This window comes from Chroicocephalus ridibundus, chromosome Z (genome assembly GCF_963924245.1).
Source record: "Chroicocephalus ridibundus chromosome Z, bChrRid1.1, whole genome shotgun sequence".
Lineage (NCBI taxonomy): Eukaryota > Metazoa > Chordata > Aves > Charadriiformes > Laridae > Chroicocephalus > Chroicocephalus ridibundus.
In genome coordinates, this window is record NC_086316.1 from 63,414,048 (window position 1) to 63,435,495 (window position 21,448).

A 21,448-nucleotide genomic window follows, 5' to 3' on the forward strand; every position below is an offset into this window, starting at 1 on the left:
TAATCTGAAAATTGTATCAGCTGAGTGGCAAAAGCAAGTGTTTTATTCAGAGATTTAAGTAAGTAAAAATTTATACTGTTCGAATTTCTTCAAAGAAAAATTCTAATCTGAAAAGTAAGATAGTTCTACATTGGCTGCTTTTACAAGTGGCAATATTTCTCTGTAAAAAAAGCTCAACAATTTGCTTAAGTTTTCAAAAAGCTACCCACCAAATAGGACGACATAGCTTAGGCCTAATTGTCAAAAATTGGATGGAAATCCAGAAATCATCAGTATTCATTCCTCATCATTTCAGACCATTCAATAGGGTATGTTTTTATTGGATTTTTAAAAAGATACCTTGCTTCTACCCATCATGAAACTAAATGTGCTGTATTAACAATCCTGCAATAATGGTACCAGATGATTTTAAACTTGGAAAAGAATTTTGCATTATTCAAGAAAAGCTTGTACTGTTGAACTGTTACTGCAGCTGATCGTGAGTAAGGTATAAATAATTGCATTGCATATGCAATATAATGCAAGAAACATGAATCTTAGGGTAAAACTTAACAGCTGTTCCTGTTGATGTGTATAGAAAAGATAGCCTAGGTGCCAGATGCTCATTTATTTCCTCAGAGAAACAATGAACTTCGTGGGGATGGGGGGGGGAGGAGGGAGGAAAAGGGGAGGGAGCACCTAGTAACTTCAATTTACTTACACTGTCTTTTCCTTTTTGCTCTTTGTACCAAGGTTCAGATGTAACATCTAGACAAGGATTATTTCTAGGATATGATTTCAAGCAGCAGTTAAATAAAATCAAATAGTAATGACTATCGTAAGAGTATCTAAGTAGCTTTCAAATTAAAAAAAATACTTAAAAATAGAAAATATCTATAAGCAGGTTGTGAACTCTTGCACAGATCTCAAAGTAATAAAGCAGAGATTATCATGTGAGTCATTTACTGTAAAAGCAAAACACTTCTGATGCCATTCTGCATACATAGCTGAATCCAAGGGCAACTGAAGCAACTATGAAGATTTCCAGTGTTCAGCTGACTTTGGATCATGCCCACATTATGAATTTCAACCCATAGTTTGAATCTCCAATGTGAACTGTCTTAATTTAAATAAATAAATGTGCAAAACCAAATGAGAAAATATGGTAGGAAAAAGATGATTTGAAAGCCTATGTTTGTTTAACACTGACAACATAGAGAAATAGGATAGGCTAAATCATTTATGAAATATCAGCTGCAAATATAAAAAGCTTAAAATAAATGTTTTAGTACATAGCTCAATTAGTACTAAATACACGTGCACTGTTTTAGCAAGTGTTACAGAAGAGGAGTGCAAGTAGTCTGAGCTCAGAAACTTTGGTTTTTAACTAAAGGAAACAAAAGTAATTGTTGTGGTTTTATATTTCAAAATTAATAGTATCCTTTTACCGTGTAATTTTGAGGCAGATAATGACAGTAATGGAGATATTACAGCACATCTGAAGACTACTTTTACAGCAACACTAAAATATCTAAGCCCAGTATTAGCACTAATCAGGAAAAAGCAACTATGAAATATCACTTTCATGGCAGGTGTGAAAAACACATTCTTGTAGCCTAGTTTGATGCTTCCAGAATTATTTTCTGGCACAATATTCTTAGGTAAAATATGGTGGCTTTGAAATTGCTCTAGAATATTTCACAACCATCTATAGATTTATTTCTGCAGCCCAGTTCTTGATAGTTTCTGTTCAAAATAAATTTGTGTATACGTGTGTGTATGAGGACTGGAAACAATTTTAGGCTTCTATTCTGATCAACATGCTTCTGCCTTCTTTCCTAGGAAGTGTGTAGAGAGCTCTGGTGCCTTAGCAAAAGTAACCGCTGTGTTACCAACAGCATTCCAGCAGCTGAAGGTACTCTTTGCCAAACAGGGAGCATTGAAAAGGGGGTGAGTACAAATATCATTTATGTCTATTGTTTGAAAAAGCAGTTTATTGTTTAAGGGCTACAGGAAGAAAGAACTAGAAAATTAAAGTAATTATGAGCAACTATAAGAGTTCAAAAAAGAGTTATTATTTCAGAATACGTTTGCATCCTAATAGAAATATCCTCTGAATTATTTCACAGTTATTTCATATATGTAATTTAATAAAACGTTTATCCTCACTAAAGAATTCTATAGCCTGGATCAAAAAAACCCCACCCTGTTACAGACTCTCTGTATATATTTTCAGTAATTTTTGTAAAAACGCTTTAATCTTTATTAAATTTTATAACACTCTTCCATAAAGGAACGTTACAACTCTAGGTCAGGCATGGACTTTGAAAATGTGTAGCATAGATCTAGTACCTGAACTCTGTTATTTTGTTAGAAGATAAAAAAAATCTTTATTTCTTCAGATATAAGCTGAACTATACAAGCATATAGAAAAAAGTCTTGCCTTGATGAAAGGATTTTCTAAAAGCCCTTATTTCCCAGTGACTTCTGTTTTGACTTTGAATTATTCTTTAATATTCAATTACATAACTATTCAGCTTTAAAGGACTTTGCTGTGCAGTCTGATAAATTTCTACCTAACAAAAAAGTATAGAAGGTTAATGTTTCAATAGATAAGTCTAGTTCTACTGTTATCTGTCTGAACATGTGAATTTTGATTTTGAAATGATGTCTGTATATGTCTGTATATCAGTAGTTTAAGACAAAGTTCTGAAACTTAGTTTTAGATTAAGAATAGTAAAAGAGTTTCTCAATTATAAGGCAAAATTATGCAGATCTTAAAGAGGAGAGAAAAATATTTTAATTATTAATTTACAGGACATGTACTGGGAAAAAACAGTTAATTCCATATAACTTTTTTCAAGATAATATATTTTATGCAGGTTTGCACAAAGTGAAGAGAGCTTATTATATTAAACAATTTCCGGTGTCTGTCCAAGAGTTGCTGCATCTGTCCCTAAGATTTACTGCTCCAGATTGGATTTTTTCCTGACGACGACTACTGACATCTATTCTCATTCTGACTTTTGCCATGCTAGCTGAGCTAGTTTCAACAAAGATTACACTGCGTTTTGACTTGCAATCTGGTGTTTAAACAAAAAGAATGAAAGCCTTTGGGCAGCTGTCATGGTATATTAATGCTTGTTGACGACTTCATTCAAGGCCCATGACCTAGCATCGTTCTGATGGCTTTTCCATGCTGAGTTTAGAAATCTTGATAAACCATGTTAAATAAATTCATTGAAGGGGTCATTTAAAAAAATTGAGTGCTTAGAGTTAGCCAATGAAAATAGAGAGACCTTTGCATTCTACCAAAAAAGTTACTTTCATTAGAGTAATAGAAAATGTTAGAAGCCCTACTCTTAAATCAACAATCTAGGTTTATTTTGGAACCACCACTCCTTGTCAATGACAAGGAACAATTTACCTCAATTTATATGTTTTAAACCATGAGACTACAAGGAACAAGTTGAGATGCTTTAAGACACTGTTGCTGTGTCCCCTTGCCAGAGACTTTAATCAGTTCTTTTTCTAGTCATCAGTATCTTGTTCCATCATTAGATTTTAGAGGGAAATCGAAAGAACCTGTACTGTTTTACAAAGGTAAACTCTTCATGCCTGTTTACAGCAGAGAATTTTATCTGTAAACTGCAGCTTCAAAGGTTCCTGTAAATTAGTAGTTCCTGATAGCAAAAAAACAGAAAACACAAGCTCTTTCCAAATATGTAGTTATTTTTACCACACGCTAGGGAAAAGAATAGGTTGCAATTCTATAACACTTACTACTTATATTTATATATGTTATTTATATTTATTTATTTATATTTCAGTGATGCCTAAAGACCACTACCAAACTAGGCCCTATTTTGCTGGGCTCTGTCCAAATGTATAAGTGATGTTCCCTGCTCTAAAGGCCTAACAAGATCTCAGAGTACTTCATTATACTTGGAGGGTCAATTTCTGCTTTTAGTTACACTAATGTAAATTCAGTGTAGCTATGAACTCAAAGCAAAATTTGATGCAATGTGCATTAATAACTTATTGGCAGAGTTGGGAGGGATTTCTACAATCAAAATGGCCTAACACTCTTAGTATAAAACCTTCTTTCAGTTACTTCTATAAACCTCCCAATCTTTTAACATTTTGGGTTGAAATTTTTCACAGTAGATGTCTGCCTACTCCTGAAGGTTTTTAGACTGTTTTCCATAAAAGTTACTCACCTGTTTTCTGCGTGCAGGGAAAGAGAATAAAGTGGTTTCTTGCTACTGGTGGAACTTGCGCATCTGTTCTGTTTTGAAGCTTTAATGTGTTCATGCTTTGGTGAAGTGTTTTACATATTGGCTAGGTTCAAAAAGGTACAGTTTTTCATAATTTGTAATAATAATTTTAAGTATACATGAAGTTTCTCTCTGGTATATCCAGAGATGTGTTTGTGAAGGTAAACTAACTGATAGATTTTTAAAAAGACTCTGATGAGGAAATGGTGCACATAAAACAGTAAGACCGAACTGATAGGAATGTTTATTTTTTCTTTGAATTTAAAGTAATAAAATGTAAGCTTTTCTAACATGCTAGGGATGTAAATGAGGGGCAAATGTGCAAAAAGTGAAAACACCAGTGTTCTGAAAGGACAATTTAAATACCTAGGTTGAGTGATGATATAAGCGGACATTAAGATAAGGTAGATTTAAGCTATTATTGGACATGAAGTTTTCTTGCAAAATAATTGTAGAAGCAAATTTAAATTTAATTAATCCCCCCCCCAAGATGAAATCAGTTTTCCTCAATATTAGCGTACTTCCTGTGTGAGTTTTCTAAAAGCATACTATTGTAAATCTTGGTTCTGTTAAACAGCTAATACTCATATAAAAGTGATCTTGAATGTGCCACAATATCATGTTTTTATTGTTAATGATGTCTATAGGAAAAATTTCAGACACAGAATTTTTTGCACATCTTACACATATTCAAATGCATCACTGCTGTCTTTCTAGTTGAACTATTTGAAAGTTATTTATTCGGTGTTAAAGGAGAATTAACATTTCAGTTCTAAAACTTTCATGAAGGATTGTTCTTTTAAAGTTGTTGTCACCTCCTCTTGTTTCTTCATATACTGGTTATTCAGTAGTCTTTACCTCATTATAGCAGATGAGGTTGCTACAGTTTGTGGAGGAAGCCTATTTCTGTAGTCCCATTAGAAATAATGAAGATTTTGTTAATTTTGAATTACTCTGACAGAGATCCTATGCACCACTGGCTTCTGGTGAAAGATAAATTTTTACTAGAAAATTGAGAAAAGACACTGAAGTGTCATTAAGCCCTCAGATTTAACTTCAGTAGAGGAGAAAACCCAACATTTACGGAAGTTTTACAGGGGAATAGGGGCAAGTTGAAGACAGGGTTTGCATGTCAGAGGAAATTGCAGAGTACAGGGATTTTACATGGCTTTAGAAAAATAAAGCCGGTAAAATGGACCTTTCTCTTGTATACGAGCATAATAGTGTAGGGTTAGGATGGTGTGCATGTTCTATTTCATGCATGTGATATTCGTGTGGTTTTAACTTCAACTCTGAGTGTCTTTCATTTCTTAACTTTGATATTGACATGTTTGTAATACATACAATGTATTTTTAATTAAATTATTAGCATACATTTTTACTCTTAGAAACATTTTAATTTTTAGCTTTTGGCTTTAGTGTTAGATAACTGTTCATGTGCTTGTGTGATGTATTTAATAGTATGCTACAAGGAGATTATTGTCTTCAGTTAATAAAATCACTATGACTTAATTTATCACGATAGTGAGAGGAAAACCGGAAGATTTTAATCCCTCATGTAATTCACATAAATACTTAATTCTCCATCATAATTGTACCATTAGAGGCATTGCAAAATACTGTGCCATATGGATATATCTATACTAGCTAAAAATGTGAGTTCACTATACGGACTGCATTATGTGTTATGCAAATATTTAGTGATAGTCTGGATTTAAGAGAAGTGCCATATGAAGGGTACGTTCCTCTGATGGATGCCTGCTTATTGGCATAAACCTCCAGTTTGTAAATTCAGAACTCCAAGAAGGATAAATGCTCCTTTCCTCAGCACAACTCCATGAAACCTTGTGTCTGTTTTTTTCCTGCTGAAGAAGGGTGTGGTGGGTTGACCCGATCCAGCAGCCTGGCCCCCACCCAGTTGCTCACTCACTACCCCCCAAGGGATGGGGGGAGAATCAGAAGGGCAAAAGTGAGAAAAACTCAGGGGCTGAGGTAGACAGTTGAGTAGGGGAAAGGAAAAAAAAAGAAAAAGTGAGGAAGAGATCAAAGGCACTCACTCACTACCCCCCAGCAGCAGACTGTTGCCCAGCCAGTCTCTAAGCAGTGTCTACTTTGGAAATACCCCCAGCCCCAGTTTCACTGCTGAAGTATGGTGTTGTAGGGTATGTGGGGTATCCATCCCTTTGGTCAGTTTGGGTCAGCAGACCCTGCTGTGCCTCCTCCCAACCTCTTGCCCACCCCCACCCTACTCACTTGGGTGGCAGGCTGAGGAACCGAGAAAGCCTTGATGGTGTGCAAGCACTGGTCAGCAACAGCTGAAACATCGGTGCGTTATCCGCACTGGTCACAAACCTAAAACACAGCAACGTATGGGCTGCTATGAGGAAAACTCTGCCCCAGACAGATCTGTTAGAAAAGGCAAAGCGTTTTGAACTTGAGATTTAAAGTAGTCTGCTTAATCTTTTCTGTAGACACAGTACTGCTTGGTTTTTGTTTCTCTAACTCATAGAGGATGAGGCTTATAAACAGAAATGTGCTGGAATAGAGCAGCTGTGTTTTAAAACAGGTACAGCACGTACAGAGAGAAAAAAGGTCATGGAGGATAAAAATGTTTTGAGAGAAGAAATAAGAATGAATGTGGCTAGAAGATAATGCTACAGGTCTCACTTATTAACGTGGAAATAACAAGTAAATAATATAATAAGGAAATACTATATTTAATTGTAGCATGTGTTCATATGCAAAACTATTGCATCTAGGTGCATTTGCTGATGATAAGCTACACATTTTAATATTAATACATCATTTTAATGTACATTCTGGAGAGCTACACACTTAGACGCTGACACGTTTAACAGTCTAGAAGTATCTTTTATTCAAAACAAAATTTCTAATGAAAAAATATTCATTTTCTGTAACTAACACTCTGCACAATGCTTGTTCATATCAGGCTCCTATTAATTCTTTTTCTTTTTTTCCTGAGTAGTGACTGAAGGTTAAATTCTCTTTTCAGCTGCTTTCAGAAAAATCTAGAGTAATTCAGGTCATTGTGAATGGCTGTATTTACCTGTTTATGTATGTCCCATACATGTCCTTAGGACTCAGGAGAAGAGAAAGAGAAGCGAAAGCTTGACTTTGTGGTACCTATTAGTATAAAGTCAATACTGAGTCTTCCAGTAGCACTTATGGGTGTGCAGGGATATATCTATTTGTCCATGTCTTCTGTGCGTGTCTTGGTGCTTTTTTGTCAAATTTGTATGGCTGATTTTGGACACAGAAGTTGTCTGGGTTTCTTTTTGGAAAGGGTCAATACTGTGTCTGTTATGAGAATTCAAGGGAGTTAAACAACAGGTGCCCACTTTTTGAAAGTGAAATATGCAGATTCAGGTCACAGTAGACCTGAGGCCATGCTCTACTCTGTCACCTAAGCCTATAATGGTGGGAAAGGGTTATCTAACCAGGCTGCTCCAGGTTCTCAGTGATGCAGTAGACACCAGACTGTGGATCGAACCATGGGCTACAGGATTATTTCTGAATGGTTTAAAAAAGGTTTCTGGCTAAAGGAAATTATAAACCAATTTTAACAATTAGCTGTTTGTGCAAATTGTCTGTCATTTTGTACGTCCAATGTAAGTAACAATATTGCAAAGTTTGTTTGCATGAGTGAAGTACGCATGCTCACTCTGTCCCTGGACAAGTGGACAGTGACCATTGTATAGCGATTTTCTGTACCATGTCTAATGCCTTGGCACTACTTTTATTATGTCTGTAAGGTTAGTATAAGTGAAGTACTGCAACAAATTCTTCTTCGATTGTAATCTCATCCGGATTTTCTTTTTTAAAAAGTAAGGGAATACTTTTTTAAAAGTCCTACTGGGGGGAATTTTTCATTTTGCGTAATGAAGCCCCTACATGAATCGTAAGTGGAGGGTGTTTTACTAAACTAATCTTAGAAATGAATTTTAGTGTTTAAAAGAATGTAAGCAACTTGCAGTTCCTTTAATGCAAAACATTAAGGAGGATGTATGAAGAAAAAAGAAAATCTTTATTGTATGCTTGGTTTAACTTCTGGTGTGTGTTAGGGACCTATAATTCAGGACTTAGTGAAGACAATTAACAAATCACACACACCCTCACCAATGTCTAAACATGGCTAGAAAAAGTAAAATATTAGTCTTGTTATCTATACAGAGAATGCTAATGCCTATAATTGGTCATTGCCTGACCCTTATATTTTTCTGTCCTGATAACTCTGTCAGCCTGGAAGCTGATTTTGTGCTTTTTGTGAAATCTTTCAGTGGTGTTATCAGGGAGAGTGCGTACCTTTTGGCACTTGGCCGCAGAGCATAGATGGGGACTGGGGTCCATGGTCAATATGGGGAGAGTGCAGCAGGACCTGCGGGGGAGGAGTCTCTTCATCCATAAGACACTGTGACAGTCCAGCGTAAGTAGCTAAAGTAAGCCGGAGCCAACAAAAAGACACATTTGGAAATTATTCAAAACTGTGGTTTCACATGTTATCTGTAAAAATGTTTTGCTAGTTTGCCAACATTTGTCTTCAAAATAGCAGACAGAAACACTTAAACAGGAGAAGTTCACTAGACATACTTTTAACATTTTTAATGTATCTTATGTACTGTAAAGATAGCTGGATTTATATTTAGCAGTAACCAGAATGGTTTTCTTTTTGCAACTTGCTGTTCATGCAAAATATATTCAAATTATGCCTTAGATAGATTTCTTTCTTAAGACATATTACCTCTAGTGCTTGTCGAGGATATAAAATAACTATGCCAGTTACTTATTACAAAAGCAGCACAGCATTTCCAAGCTTTTGCATGCAACTGCTTACATATAGAACATAGTTGGTAATATTATGTTACATACAATACATTTAAACACTGTCATGTCCAACACTTAGTTGTGACTCCCCACTGACTCTTAAAACGATTCAGCAACTTCTCTCCTTGCTGCTCCTCCATATTGGTCCATCTACTCTCTCTCAAGAGGGGCCAGCTTCTCCACTACAGCTTGATCTGTTGTGTCTGTCTTTGCTGGTCCTGTCATCTGTCCACTTTCCGATGTCCTGAGCACTGTTACAGGGATGGTCTATCAGGTGAGCGCTCCTCTGTCACTAGCACTTCTCAGATGAAGAATGCTTGCGTATTTCCATTGCTGCTCTTTGCTGAATGAATCACTGCTTTTTTTTTCTGTTGCTTCTTGCCCTGTTCTGGTTACCTTATCACATCTATAGGTCCTTGCAGAAAGATAATTTTATTACTCCATACCGTTATTAGTTTTTAAGACCACTTTTTTTTGAAAATATTAAGCTTTTGTGCTTCTTTCATGAAAATCCGTTCTGTGGCTTTTGTCACTCCTTTCTTATCTTCTCCTCTCTGTACACTTAGGTTCTTTGTTTGTTGTATCTATGTTTTGCAAGCCAGGCTGTACATCAGGTTTCCTTTGCACTGTGCAGGACAGACACATTACTGCTGCTTGAGGTGGTATGTTCACCTCCTATCATTAGCAATAACTATCAAATCTGGCAAATAGCACTACTGACTGAATGTATTCAAAAGCAAAAATTATCTATATGCGTCAGCAACATGTCAGACTATGTTACTGAGAGAATAATAAATTAAATTATTATTATTTTCACAGCAGTGTGTAAAAATGCTAGTGAAATGTTTATTTGGAGCATGAGTAATTTTCTAAGATTTTGTAACTACTCCTGTCACCATGTATATGTGTTGGCATGTTGAAAGGTGAATGAATTTTAAATGTTTACCAGTACAGCCAGCAAGTGCATTTGGGGGGATTTGTCTGCATTAGGAAAAAATACCCTTTTGGTTCAAGGATAATGTTGCCTGGTTAAATATTTGTAATGTGAAAAATAGTATTGATTTGCTTTTTAGTTAATTGTAAATTCTTTTATTTCTTTATTATAAAACAAACACCAAGTGTTTTTCCTTTCTGCTTTCAAGTTATGAGCCAAAGAGCTGATGTCTGATTAATCTTCAGTTTTAAGTCAATGTTAATTCATTATTTGACCTCTGCGGAATATAGATAAGGTTCTCAAACAGTTTGGGAATTTAAGACCCAATGTCTTATTCACACTAATAGAAACCTGCTTCCTCTAGAGTTCCTAAGATTTAGTACTGCTTAATTCAAATCAGAATCAGATTCTTGAACTAGAAAACGCAGTGTTTTCTGGCTTCAGTATTTAGCAGGGCATTTTTCTTCATTTTGTTATATTTTCAAGAGTAATATGAGAAGATTATTAAAAAAAAGTATCACATAGGTTGTTTACACATTTATCATTCTAGTTTTACAAAGCAAGCAAATAATTAAAAACAATGCCTTTTTAGTATGTTCAAAATACAATGAAACTGTATTGCTTGGAATCTATACAAACTAGATGAATACCATATGAGTGACGATTTTCAAGTACCCAGTATTGTTTTGTATCTGCTCCAATTCAAGTAAATGTTGCAATCCTTATTAAATAAAATATTTCAAAATCTCACCTTAAAACTTCCATGTACTTTTATTTTTATTTATATAATACATATCTCTTGGACTTGTATTTATACTAACAATGCTTTAGTATATCTCATGAACTTGTGTTTGTACTAATGCATATATTAACATACAAAACATGTTTTTCCAGGCCTTCAGGTGGAGGCAAATATTGTCTTGGAGAAAGGAAGCGATATCGCTCCTGTAATACTGATGTAAGTAAATTCTGTTCCGCAGTAAAAGTATAATGAACTTGTCTGTTTTACATTTTAACAGCAATGGATGCATTTTTTTCCCAGTTCAGAAAAGCCATGAATTCTGCATTTTATTGGAAAACAGTCCTTTAGGGCACTTCCATATTGCAGGCACCCTACGTGTTCTGCTAAGTGTTAGGATGCCTGTCTCAATGTGATGCCCAGCTGGAGTGAGTTCAACTCCAGCATCCATGTTGAAGGTGAACAAGGAGCATTCCACATCAGAGTAAAGGTCTGTCTAGCCCAGTGTCTTGTCTCCCAGCAGTGGCCAATAACAGCTGTTTAGGGAAAAATTATAAAATTTTGGCAGCCAAGGCATGACTTTCCCATGGTTATTCTATTGAATCATAGAAGCATTCTATGATTCTATGATATAGTGTATGAGTTTCCAGAAGCTGGGTGTCTAAAAGATTTCTTGAGCTCCACATTGTGTCTGTACCACATAAACTGCCACAAATGGAAGTATCCTCTGTAAATCGGCTTTTAAACCCTCTTACCCTTTTTATATCTTTATAACTTCCAGTGATAAGGTGTTACATAATCCTCTTACACATTCTGTGAAAAAATACTTCTTTTGGTGTGTTTTAAACCTGCTGTTTTGCCATCAGGTATCCACTGGTTATTGTGTTACCAAAAAGATCATGCAGTTTTATTTTAGAGTTGAGCCCTTCAAATAATGAAGTACCACTGAGGGGGTGAGGAAGACTATAAACGTATAAAATCAAATTATGAAGCTAAATTACAAATTCAAGTAAGTTAAAAGTTGAACCAGAAAAAAAGTACACACCGATAAAGAATTTCACTAGTATGTTTCCAGGTCAGTAGCACTACAAAAATAAACAGGCTTTCATGTCACTTTAGCTTCAAATTCAGCTTAACAGTGGGAGAGTCTGTACCTAAAGGTGTTGTTTCACCTGTTTTATCTTTGGATATATTTCAGGAAAAAATATAATAGTTAATATGCTGATTCCTTGAAAAAGACTGGTTTTTATGATTGTTACTGATTATCATATTAGTTGTGCAGACTTCTCAGTCAAGGTTGTTCTCCTAATTACAAATTTCCAAATTAAAAATTACTTCCCTACTGCTAATCACAGCTGCTCTGCTGTGATATCCAGACGCTTGTGTTTAAAATGTTTTTCTCCATATTATTTAGCATCTGCTGCAGTAACTAGTATACAAGAAAGTTTACATAAAACATAATCCTCACAAATATACAACAATTTTTAAATTTTTTTTTTATTATTAGCAAATGTGCCATAGCTGCCTAATGATACCATTGAAATGTTGCTAGGATTTGTTTTATTCTTACCATACTTTATTTCTCATTGTCAGGCAGTTTTATTTTTAGTTGGTTTTGCTTCCCTTGTTCTCTCTTTATTTATTACTGAGAGGAAGCTTACAGGGTCACAGAAGGAACATCTAGAAGGTATCTGAGGAGGCCATTCAGGCTATTCCCTGGCTCAAAGGCAAAATCAACTGTCATTAAACCGTTCTTAACTGATGGTTAGGCAGCTGACCTGTTTTGAAATAGCTCCAGTCTGGGAGGTATCATTGGGATTCTTACAGTCAGGACAGTTTTAATGAAATACAGTGTATGTTTTCCAATCGTTTAAGGTGGGATCCTTTCCCATCCTTTAAGGCCCTTACTTTCTCTTTCCCCAGTAAAAAGAAAGGCAATAATATTCCCTCTATGGGAGCCATTCCTGTGTTTGCAGACTACTATCATGTCTCTTCCTAGTCTTCTTTACACTAGACAGTGTCTGTGTTAATAGCCTTTTAGGATCTGAGTAGTGCACGTCTTATTGAAGCGTGATGCCCAAACCTCTGCACAGAATTCTAGCAGAGGCCTGTCAGAGATAAGTTTAACTTTTAATTTACTTTGTCATCTTAATGATGGGATTACGCTTATTAATTTCAGTATTGTGTTCATTTTTCTTACAGAAGTAACAATATTTATTTAGTCTGTGTTGATCTCTAATGCCCAAATCCCTTTTGTTAGGAGCTGCTGTTTAGGAAGTCATTCCTCAGCTTGTGCTTGCACTGTTGATTGTTCCTATTCAACTGTAGTAATTTTCATCGATTGCTTTATTTCAAACTACTGCTCCAATTTGTCAAAATCTTTTGAAAGTTATAGTCTTCTATCCCAAAATGTTTGTTCCCTGCCTATACTCAGATTTCAATCGGTAATTTAAGCAAGATAGTGGAAAGGAAACTTTACGTTTCATTGTCTAGGTCTTAAAAACAAATCTTGAACAATTGCAGACTTGGGCTTGGCAATTTGGAAATGCCATTCTTACAGTTTGACTGTGAATAGTTTTTTTAGTGTATTTTTTCAGAATGGTTTTCCAGTGTATGACCATATTGGTACTTAGAGAAGTTTAAACTTACTGCCTTAATGGTTTTGACGATTGTAGTCTATTTTTTTTATAGTAATATTTAGGGCTCCACATAACTAAGAATTGCTGAGACTAGTAGATTTTGTTCCAAGAGTTATGATACTCCTTGGTGCTTGACATTTTTAATGGAATGATGTGTTTGATTAATGTAAGTGTTAACAGCATGCAAATCTGTCATTGTTTTTTTGAAAAATGTTTTTTTTTTATATCTTTTCTGTTGAAATTTATTTTGCAGTGTGAACCTTCATTGCCCATTTGTAATTGTAAAGGTAGCACTCCCTAAAGCTCCTACTATTCATAAACGAAAAAACCCCACATTTTTACTTCATTTTTCTTTCAGAGATGAGTTAGTTCTGTTGCCGTTTCTTTTGACTATTTTAATTCTTTGGAAACAGCGCACGCACTCCTACTAGGCTTATTTCTCATCAAACACTTCTAAAGCCATATATGACTTCTTAATTCAAAAGGCATCTGCTAATGGAAACATTGAGATCAGCAGAAAAGAACATTAGCTAATGAGTTCTGGAAACAAAAGGGTGATAGAAAGAACACACTCATCAGAAACGTATTTTCTACCACCAGACATGCTATCTCTAACAAAATATATGTATTTTTCCAAGCAAAATATTTTTAATTAAAAAAAAATACAAAATGCTAATAGAATTGCAAGGCACATAATTACTCAGTGAAAGTAACTCATTGTCTGATTTAAAATATGTATAGGATGTGAAACTTAATTTGATAGACATCTAAAACTGTTAAAGCCTCCTAATTTTTTATATATGATAAGAAACATGTTTTGCTTACAAGTCTTGTGAGTGGTTTATCTATGTAAAAGTATGTGTATATACATACCTTTAAAAGGTTCTTGTTATTCAGTCTTTTCTCTTAATAGAACGTAGGCAAATGTTTTTTGTTGTTTCCTTCCATTGTACATACATTCACAGATGTTGTTTGTTGCTTTCATAATTTTAATGTTTACAAGCCTATTTTTTCTAAAATGCATTCACGCGAGGAGTTATGTCTTGGAGCAGTAGCCGAGTTTCAACTGTGACCCCTCTGGCTGTCTCATCTTGTGTGAGGAGTAGTATAGCCTTTGTTAACAGGAAACACAATGAGTTCAATTGCTGAAATCTGCCTGACTTTTAAGCTCCAGGATAACATTTTTCTTTGAGATACTATGTTTGGTGTCATGTCAGTGTTTGTTCAATGATTTACTAACACTCATTAGGTGATATATTTTTGCTTCAGTCTTAAATTTTCTTATGGTCTTATGTCAGTGCTTTCTTCACTCAAAATTTTAATTACTTCATCATCTTCTTCTCAAGACCTTCTTCTTACCTGATTTTAAGTTCTTATGCATTTGTTAGATTCCTACCTCAAGTTTTTCAGTCTCCTAAAAGAGAAATAAGTTTGAAAACAAAAGCAGCCTGTTACTTAAAAACAGTAATCCATGTATTGTAACTGCATGAAGAAAGTGAAATGTCTTATCCAATAAAGAGAAGCGATTATTGCACATTTACTTTGGGAAGAGCATGTACGCAAACAGGCAGTGCCAAAGAGCTGACATTTTGTACATGCATATTGTAGCTTAACTTGCAGTAACATTTTTGCAATTCTATAGCTATGATTTTCATAGAATCATATAATCATAGAATACTATGTTGGAAGGGACCTCAGGGATCATCTGGTCCAACCTTTGTCGGCAAAAGCACAGTCTAGACAAGATGTCCCAGCACCCTGTCCAGCCAAATCTTAGAAGTGTCCAATGTTGGGGAATCCACCACTTCCCTGGGGAGATTATTCCAATGGCTGATTGTTTTCTTTGTGGAAAATTCTCTTCCTGTGTCCAATCAGAATCTCCCCAGGAGTAACTTGTACGCATTACTCCTTATCCATGTGACTCCTTGTAAAAAGTGACTCTCCGTGTTCTTTGTAGCCACCCTTTAAATACTGGAATCTGGTGATAAGGTTTCTCCTAAGCCTCCCTTTCTCAAGGCTGAACAAAGCCAGTTCTTTCAGCCTTTCGTCATATGGCAGGCTTCACAGTCCTTTGATCATCTTTGTGGCCCTTCTCTGGACCCCCTCCAGCCTGTCCACATCTTCTTTGCATAGCAGGGATCAAAACTGAACGCAGTATTGCCGGTATGGCCTCATGAGCGCTGAGTAGGGTGGGATAATGACTTCTTTATTTCTGGTGGTGATGCCCTTGTTGATGCAACCCAGCATCCTGTTGGCTTTCTTTGCCGCAGCAGCACATTGTTCACTCATACAGAGCTTGTTGTCCACCAGGATTCCCAGGACCCCTTCCATAGAGCTGCTCCACAGCCAGGTAGATCCTGGTCTGTGCTTCACTCCTGGTTTGTGTTTTCCCGGGTGCAAGTCCTTACACTTGTCTTTGTTGAACGTCATAAGGTTCTTGTTCACCCACTCTTCCAGCCTATCTAGGTCTTCCTGCAAGGTGGCTCTCCCGTCTGAAGTGTCCGCTTCCCCGCTCAGTTTGGTGTCATCTGCAAATTTATCAGCAAACTTGATCCCATTGTCCAGATCACTTACAAAGATATTAAATAGTGTTGGGCCCAATATCGATCCCTAGGGACCCCCAGTTGTGACAGGTTGCCAGTTTGAAAAGGAGCTATTTACCACCAACCCTGGGTGCAGCCTGTCAGCCAGTTCCCCACCCACGGCACAGACTACTTGTGTAATGCATCAGTAATGCATCAGTTTCTCTAGGAGGAGGCTGTGGGTAACCATGTCAAAAGCCTTGGAGTAATCCAGGTAGACAATACCCGCCACTCGCCTCTCATCAACCAAGCAGGTTACTTTGTCATAGAAGGCAGTCAGGTTTGTCAAGGATGATTTTGAACGCATTTCTTGAGGTCATAGCCTTTAGTTTTACTTCCTCTAAGGTATTAGTGAGATACTAAAAAAGATAGGAAAATTATGCAACAACAACAAATAATTTACAAGTTGCATTTTATGCTTCAGATTACAGAATGTAGCAGGTTTCAGGCTGTCATTTGGTATCTGCAGTCTTCAGAAGGACTGCCTGAAAAATTCATTTAATCCACCTTAAAGCTGGATTCAAAGTAATGATTTGGACAAAGCAAGATCCTGAGATGCGGCCTAGCACTTGTCAGTATTCACTGAGAGGACTGAGCCACTAAAATGGAAACTCAGTTTATTGCAAAGGTCTCCAAATCTGGCTGTGGATTGATGGATTTGCATTTTTAGAGCCAAAACCATGGGGTTATGTAAAAACTTTGATATCATTGGTATCTTAGTTTGTAAAATTAATTTAACAGTACTTGCAGTATAGGAAACCAGGACTACCAAAACGAGATAAAATATCGAGAAAGCAGGAACCTTTTATGTGGGGCTTCGCTCCCACAGCTCCTTTAGCTGCTCCCAGGTATTCCCAGCCTTGTCTGCTGTTCTTGTCAGCAGTGAGACTGCAGGCTACGTATACTTGTGTGTAACTAGTTTTCTGTCAGACTGCTAGGGTTGTGTTCAAGAAGTAAAGAAGATATAAACAGTGATTTTAGCAGTTTAAATTGTGTCAATAATTGAGTTGATATTTAATAAAACAAAAGAAAGACTTCGCTTTGCCTACAAGTGGACCTGTGGATGTCATCTTGCACAGCCCATCTTGCTCAAACCTCAAACAGGTTGCCCAGGACCATGTCCAGAGACTTTTTGTATATTTCCAAGAGGGGGGTTCCACCACGTCTCTGGGCAACCTGTACGAGTGCTTGGTCACCCTCAGAGTAAAAAAAAAAAGTTTTGTGATGTTCAGGAGAAGCCCGTGTTCCCATTTGTGCCCATTGCCTCTCATCCCATCACTGGGCACCACTGGAAAGAGCCTGGCTCCATACTCTTTGCACCTTCCCTTCAAATATTTGTACATATTGATATCGTCACCTCCTGACCCTTCTCTTCTTCAGGCTGAACAGTCCCAGCTCTCTCAGGCTTTCCTCATATGAGAAGTGCTCCAGGCCCTTCATGGCCCTTTGTTGGACTCTTTCCGTTATGGCCATGTCTCTCTTGTACTGAGGAGCCCAGAACTGAACACAATAACACAGTACTGTAGATGTGACCTCACCAGTGCTGGGTAGAGAGGAAGGATCGCCTCCCTGGACTTGCTGTTGATGCCCCTGTTGCAGCCCAGGATACCATTATCCTGGTTTGCTACAAGAGCACGTTGCTGGCTGATGTTCAGCTTGGCTTTTCTGCAAAGCTCCTTTCCAGGTGGTTGGCCCCCAGTGTGTATTGGGGGATGGGGTTATTCCTCCCCGAGTGCGGGTCTTTGCACTTCTCCTTGTTGAACTCCATGAGGTTCCCATGGGCCCATTTTTCCATCCTGTCAAGGTCCCTCTGGACAGCCACACAACCTTCTGGTGTGTCGTCGTCTCCTCCTTGTTTTGTGTTAACAGCAAATTTGTTGAGGGTATACTCTTCCCATTATCCAGATTGTTTATGAATTGATACTGTTGCCTCAAAATACATGCAAGATCGCCATCAAACAAGAGAATTAAGACTACATCTCAAAGATCAGATTGTGAGAATTTTTTTAGGAGTATAAATATGGAAGGCTTGATCTTTCTTTACTAACGTTTGTATTTTGTTTTATTCTAGTATAACTATTTAGGAAAGGGATTTTATTAGGGGGGATGATTTAAATAACTTTTAAGGGGAACTTGGTGTGGTTAAAATATCAGCCATGTAAATTAGTATCCAAGCAAGTGGGACAGAAGAATAGGGTGTAGTGACCACTATCAATCAGAGAGATTCAGATTCAAGCTTGGTGGGTCAAGTCTGATCCTTCTACTGCTTGGAGAATATGATGCAAAGAGGTAAATTTAATTTGTGTTACCATTAAAAAAAACTTTAAAAACCTCCTATCATTTTATATTACATAGTTATTTTTTATTGTCACTGTTATCATATGCAGGATTATTGTATTAAAGTAGTTACACTGCTCTGTTTTTTTCCACCAGTAAACGTATTATACTCAAAAATGCATTTTTAATTAGAAAGAGATAATAGGAGTGATTTCCAGAGAGAATTTAAAATTTAAACACTGTCTAATATCCACTGTTTTAATTTATATCACAACAGCTTCAGAATTGAAGAAAAATGTTCCAGTTTCTGCATCATATTGAAATGGACTGGCTGTTATAAGAGCTTGATTAATGTATACTGAGAATCACAATTATTCTGTTAGTATTTGTATTGTGCAGTAAATTTTTATCATCCATGTTTGCAGACATCCGTTCACTTGAGTGCATTTCAGATTCCTGAGCAGTGCTAACTGGCCTACATACATAGGAAGACAAGTAAAACTGCCATAAAATGGATTCTTCTGTTGCTCATAGTATAGTAATATTTATTAACACCTCTGATTTCTATCAAACAAATTCTTTTATCTTTTAGGCTAAAAATGATTTTAATCTGTATTTCAAATACTTTGTCTGATGAAACTTGCGATTTCAGCAGGTACTTAAACATTGATAACAATCTTTAATGTACTGTCTAAATTCTGGGTGTGTTCAAGATTGGTTGTCGTTATCATTTTGAACCAGCTGATGAAAAATGTGAGAAATAACAAAGAATTCTGTTTCTCCTATAATTCTTTCCAAGATTAATTTCACTTAAATCTGCCCTTATTCCAAGTAGAAAAGATACTTCACAGTTTTGTAGTTGGTAGGGCAAAGTAATGAAAATTTAAATTGAAAGCAGTTTTTATTACTTCATGCTTGGAGACTGGTAAAAATCAGAGACAAACATGGTATCTGTTCTCACTCTCAGTCTTAACACAATGCTTTTGTCAAGACTACAAGTAAGCGGAGGTGATATAGCTCTCTAGAAAGTGTTTTAATTTTTTCTTAATGTCTTAATAACATGTCTCAGTACAGCTGCTTGCTACAGTTTAACTGAGCCTACAGCTCTTACAAAAATGATTTTGTTTTAATTATTTCAGCTGTTTTCAATGTGTGTTTATAAGGAGGTAGCTGATGGATTGATTATGAAGCATAGCTTAATGTGATTCTCATTTATGGAAACTGTTATGTAACACCTTTGTTTAAATTACTTCAGTTACTTCATGCCAGCCTTAGATTGCAGGCACTTCGGCTGTAAAGCAATAAAGCAAGTTTCAAAATCAGAGCCACAAGATAAAGCAGGGAACCATGTCCTAGTCTCTTGCATGATTATGTTTGTAATATAAGCCTATAAGCATTTCCTTTTATGTTGATATTTGGAAGAAATTAACCTTTTTTAATCTTTATTATTTTAGCCATGTCCTTCAGGGGCCCGTGATTTTCGAGAAAAGCAATGTGCAGATTTTGACAATATGCCTTTCCGGGGGAAGTATTATAATTGGAAACCCTACACTGGAGGTAATTTTTGGCTTTGCAATAATGTTGTCATAGGTGACATCTTCAAAATGATATGTATGATACATAGAGAGTAATGTTTGTAAATAGGATGTTTTGATTAAAAAATAGTGAGCTAAGTTTACTAAGCTTGTACTTTTGTCAATTGCTGAAAATGTTGCAGAAGAGCCATCTCTGTTCCGGTAGAAGTTTGTTTTACTGTGAAGGGAAATGACCATCGTTGTAGAGACTCCACTTTAAAAATATAGAGCCCGTCTCCACCAGCAGTTGCAATAGAATTAGAAATTGCATAGGTGATCTGTAAGTGCCTTTCATGCTACAGGGTTGAGTTCAGTGTAAAAAGATCTCGCAATAAGTTTTCTTTCTTAAGGTCAGAATATTAGGAAAAGGAGAAAGAAGTAAAAGCATTTATAAGAGTCTCTAAATACTACTTCAATAATTGAATTGCAAATAATACCACTGTGCAATAAAAGGGTATTTTGCAGCAGGGAAAAAGGCTGTAATTTCTTTTTCTCTTCGAGACATCTTAATCAAGTTTAGTTATATTTTTGTTGTTGTTCAAAGTTCGTAGGTTGCCCTTTTATTGTTTTGTTTTTTCCCATTCTAATCCCTGAGTAAGTCCATGTTCCCCCTTGTGTTTTTGTATTTTATTGACTTGGATGATTTTACTCTTAGTTTTTTAGATTAAAAGCCTAAAACGGATCATTGTGATCACGTGGTTTGAGCTGTAGTGTAATTCAATAGGACTAAATTCCTAATTGAAATAGTCTGACCTTGGTTTTGAAATGTATCCTGATATACTTTTAGCACTACATTCTTTTGTTATTCTTGTTTTTCAAATGGTGAAGTGGTATCCTTATCGTTTTAAATTGTTCAATAATCATTAGGGTTGTATTAACCTAATGGAGTCAGTATGGAGCCAGCCAACCTTGCCATATCTTACTATGCAAAATAATCTTTTTTGCAAGAAAGAAGAGTCAAGTAGAGAAATCAATAAAGGGAAGTTAAATAAAGTGTATGCATTATATGTCAGGTATGAGATAAGATTATAAATTTCAGATCTGTTTATGCATATACATTTTTAACTAATTGTTAATTTTTCAAGATTTCTGTTGGTTTGTGGTTTTTTTTTTCCCATTTGTTTTTGTTTTCCAGGTGGGGTTAAACCATGTGCATTAAACTGCTTGGCTGAAGGTTATAATTTTTACACTGAACGTGCTCCTGCAGTAATAGATGGGACTCAGTGCAATGCTGATTCACTGGATATCTGTATCAATGGAGAATGCAAGGTTACAAATGTTTTATAAAGTACTTAACGGATTACTTTGTTGTGTCTGCTGTCTCCTTCATTTAGTTGCAGTACTTCTTTGCTACTTATATGAAATGGGATTGTTGACAGGTCCGGTTGTTAGTGAAAGAGTAAGATTGAGACAAAAAGATAAAAAAGGTATTGCGTAAATTAGACAAATCATTTGAATTTCAGTAGCTTCTCACAGACATTTGTAGAATCCTTAATTTTGTCTTTTTTTTTGCTTTATGGTTTCTGTTGAACAATCAGTGGAAAGGGTAACAGGAGATGAACAGATTCCTTGCACTTTTCCAAGACCTGTTCCATCATTCCAATT

General features: G+C 36.1%; 1 protein-coding gene across 2 annotated transcripts in view; it reads left to right on the plus strand.

Annotated features, from left to right (window-relative positions):
- The window catches only part of ADAMTS6 (ADAM metallopeptidase with thrombospondin type 1 motif 6), a 154,266-nt gene that overhangs the window by 90,983 nt on the left and 41,835 nt on the right, over positions 1-21,448 (plus strand). For both annotated transcript variants that reach the window (XM_063320899.1, XM_063320898.1), the window contains 5 exons: positions 1,822-1,929; positions 8,555-8,700; positions 10,927-10,990; positions 19,724-19,826; positions 20,979-21,112. In XM_063320899.1, the coding sequence (XP_063176969.1) occupies positions 1,822-1,929; positions 8,555-8,700; positions 10,927-10,990; positions 19,724-19,826; positions 20,979-21,112 (555 nt within the window). The remainder of the gene's footprint in view (positions 1-1,821; positions 1,930-8,554; positions 8,701-10,926; positions 10,991-19,723; positions 19,827-20,978; positions 21,113-21,448) is intronic.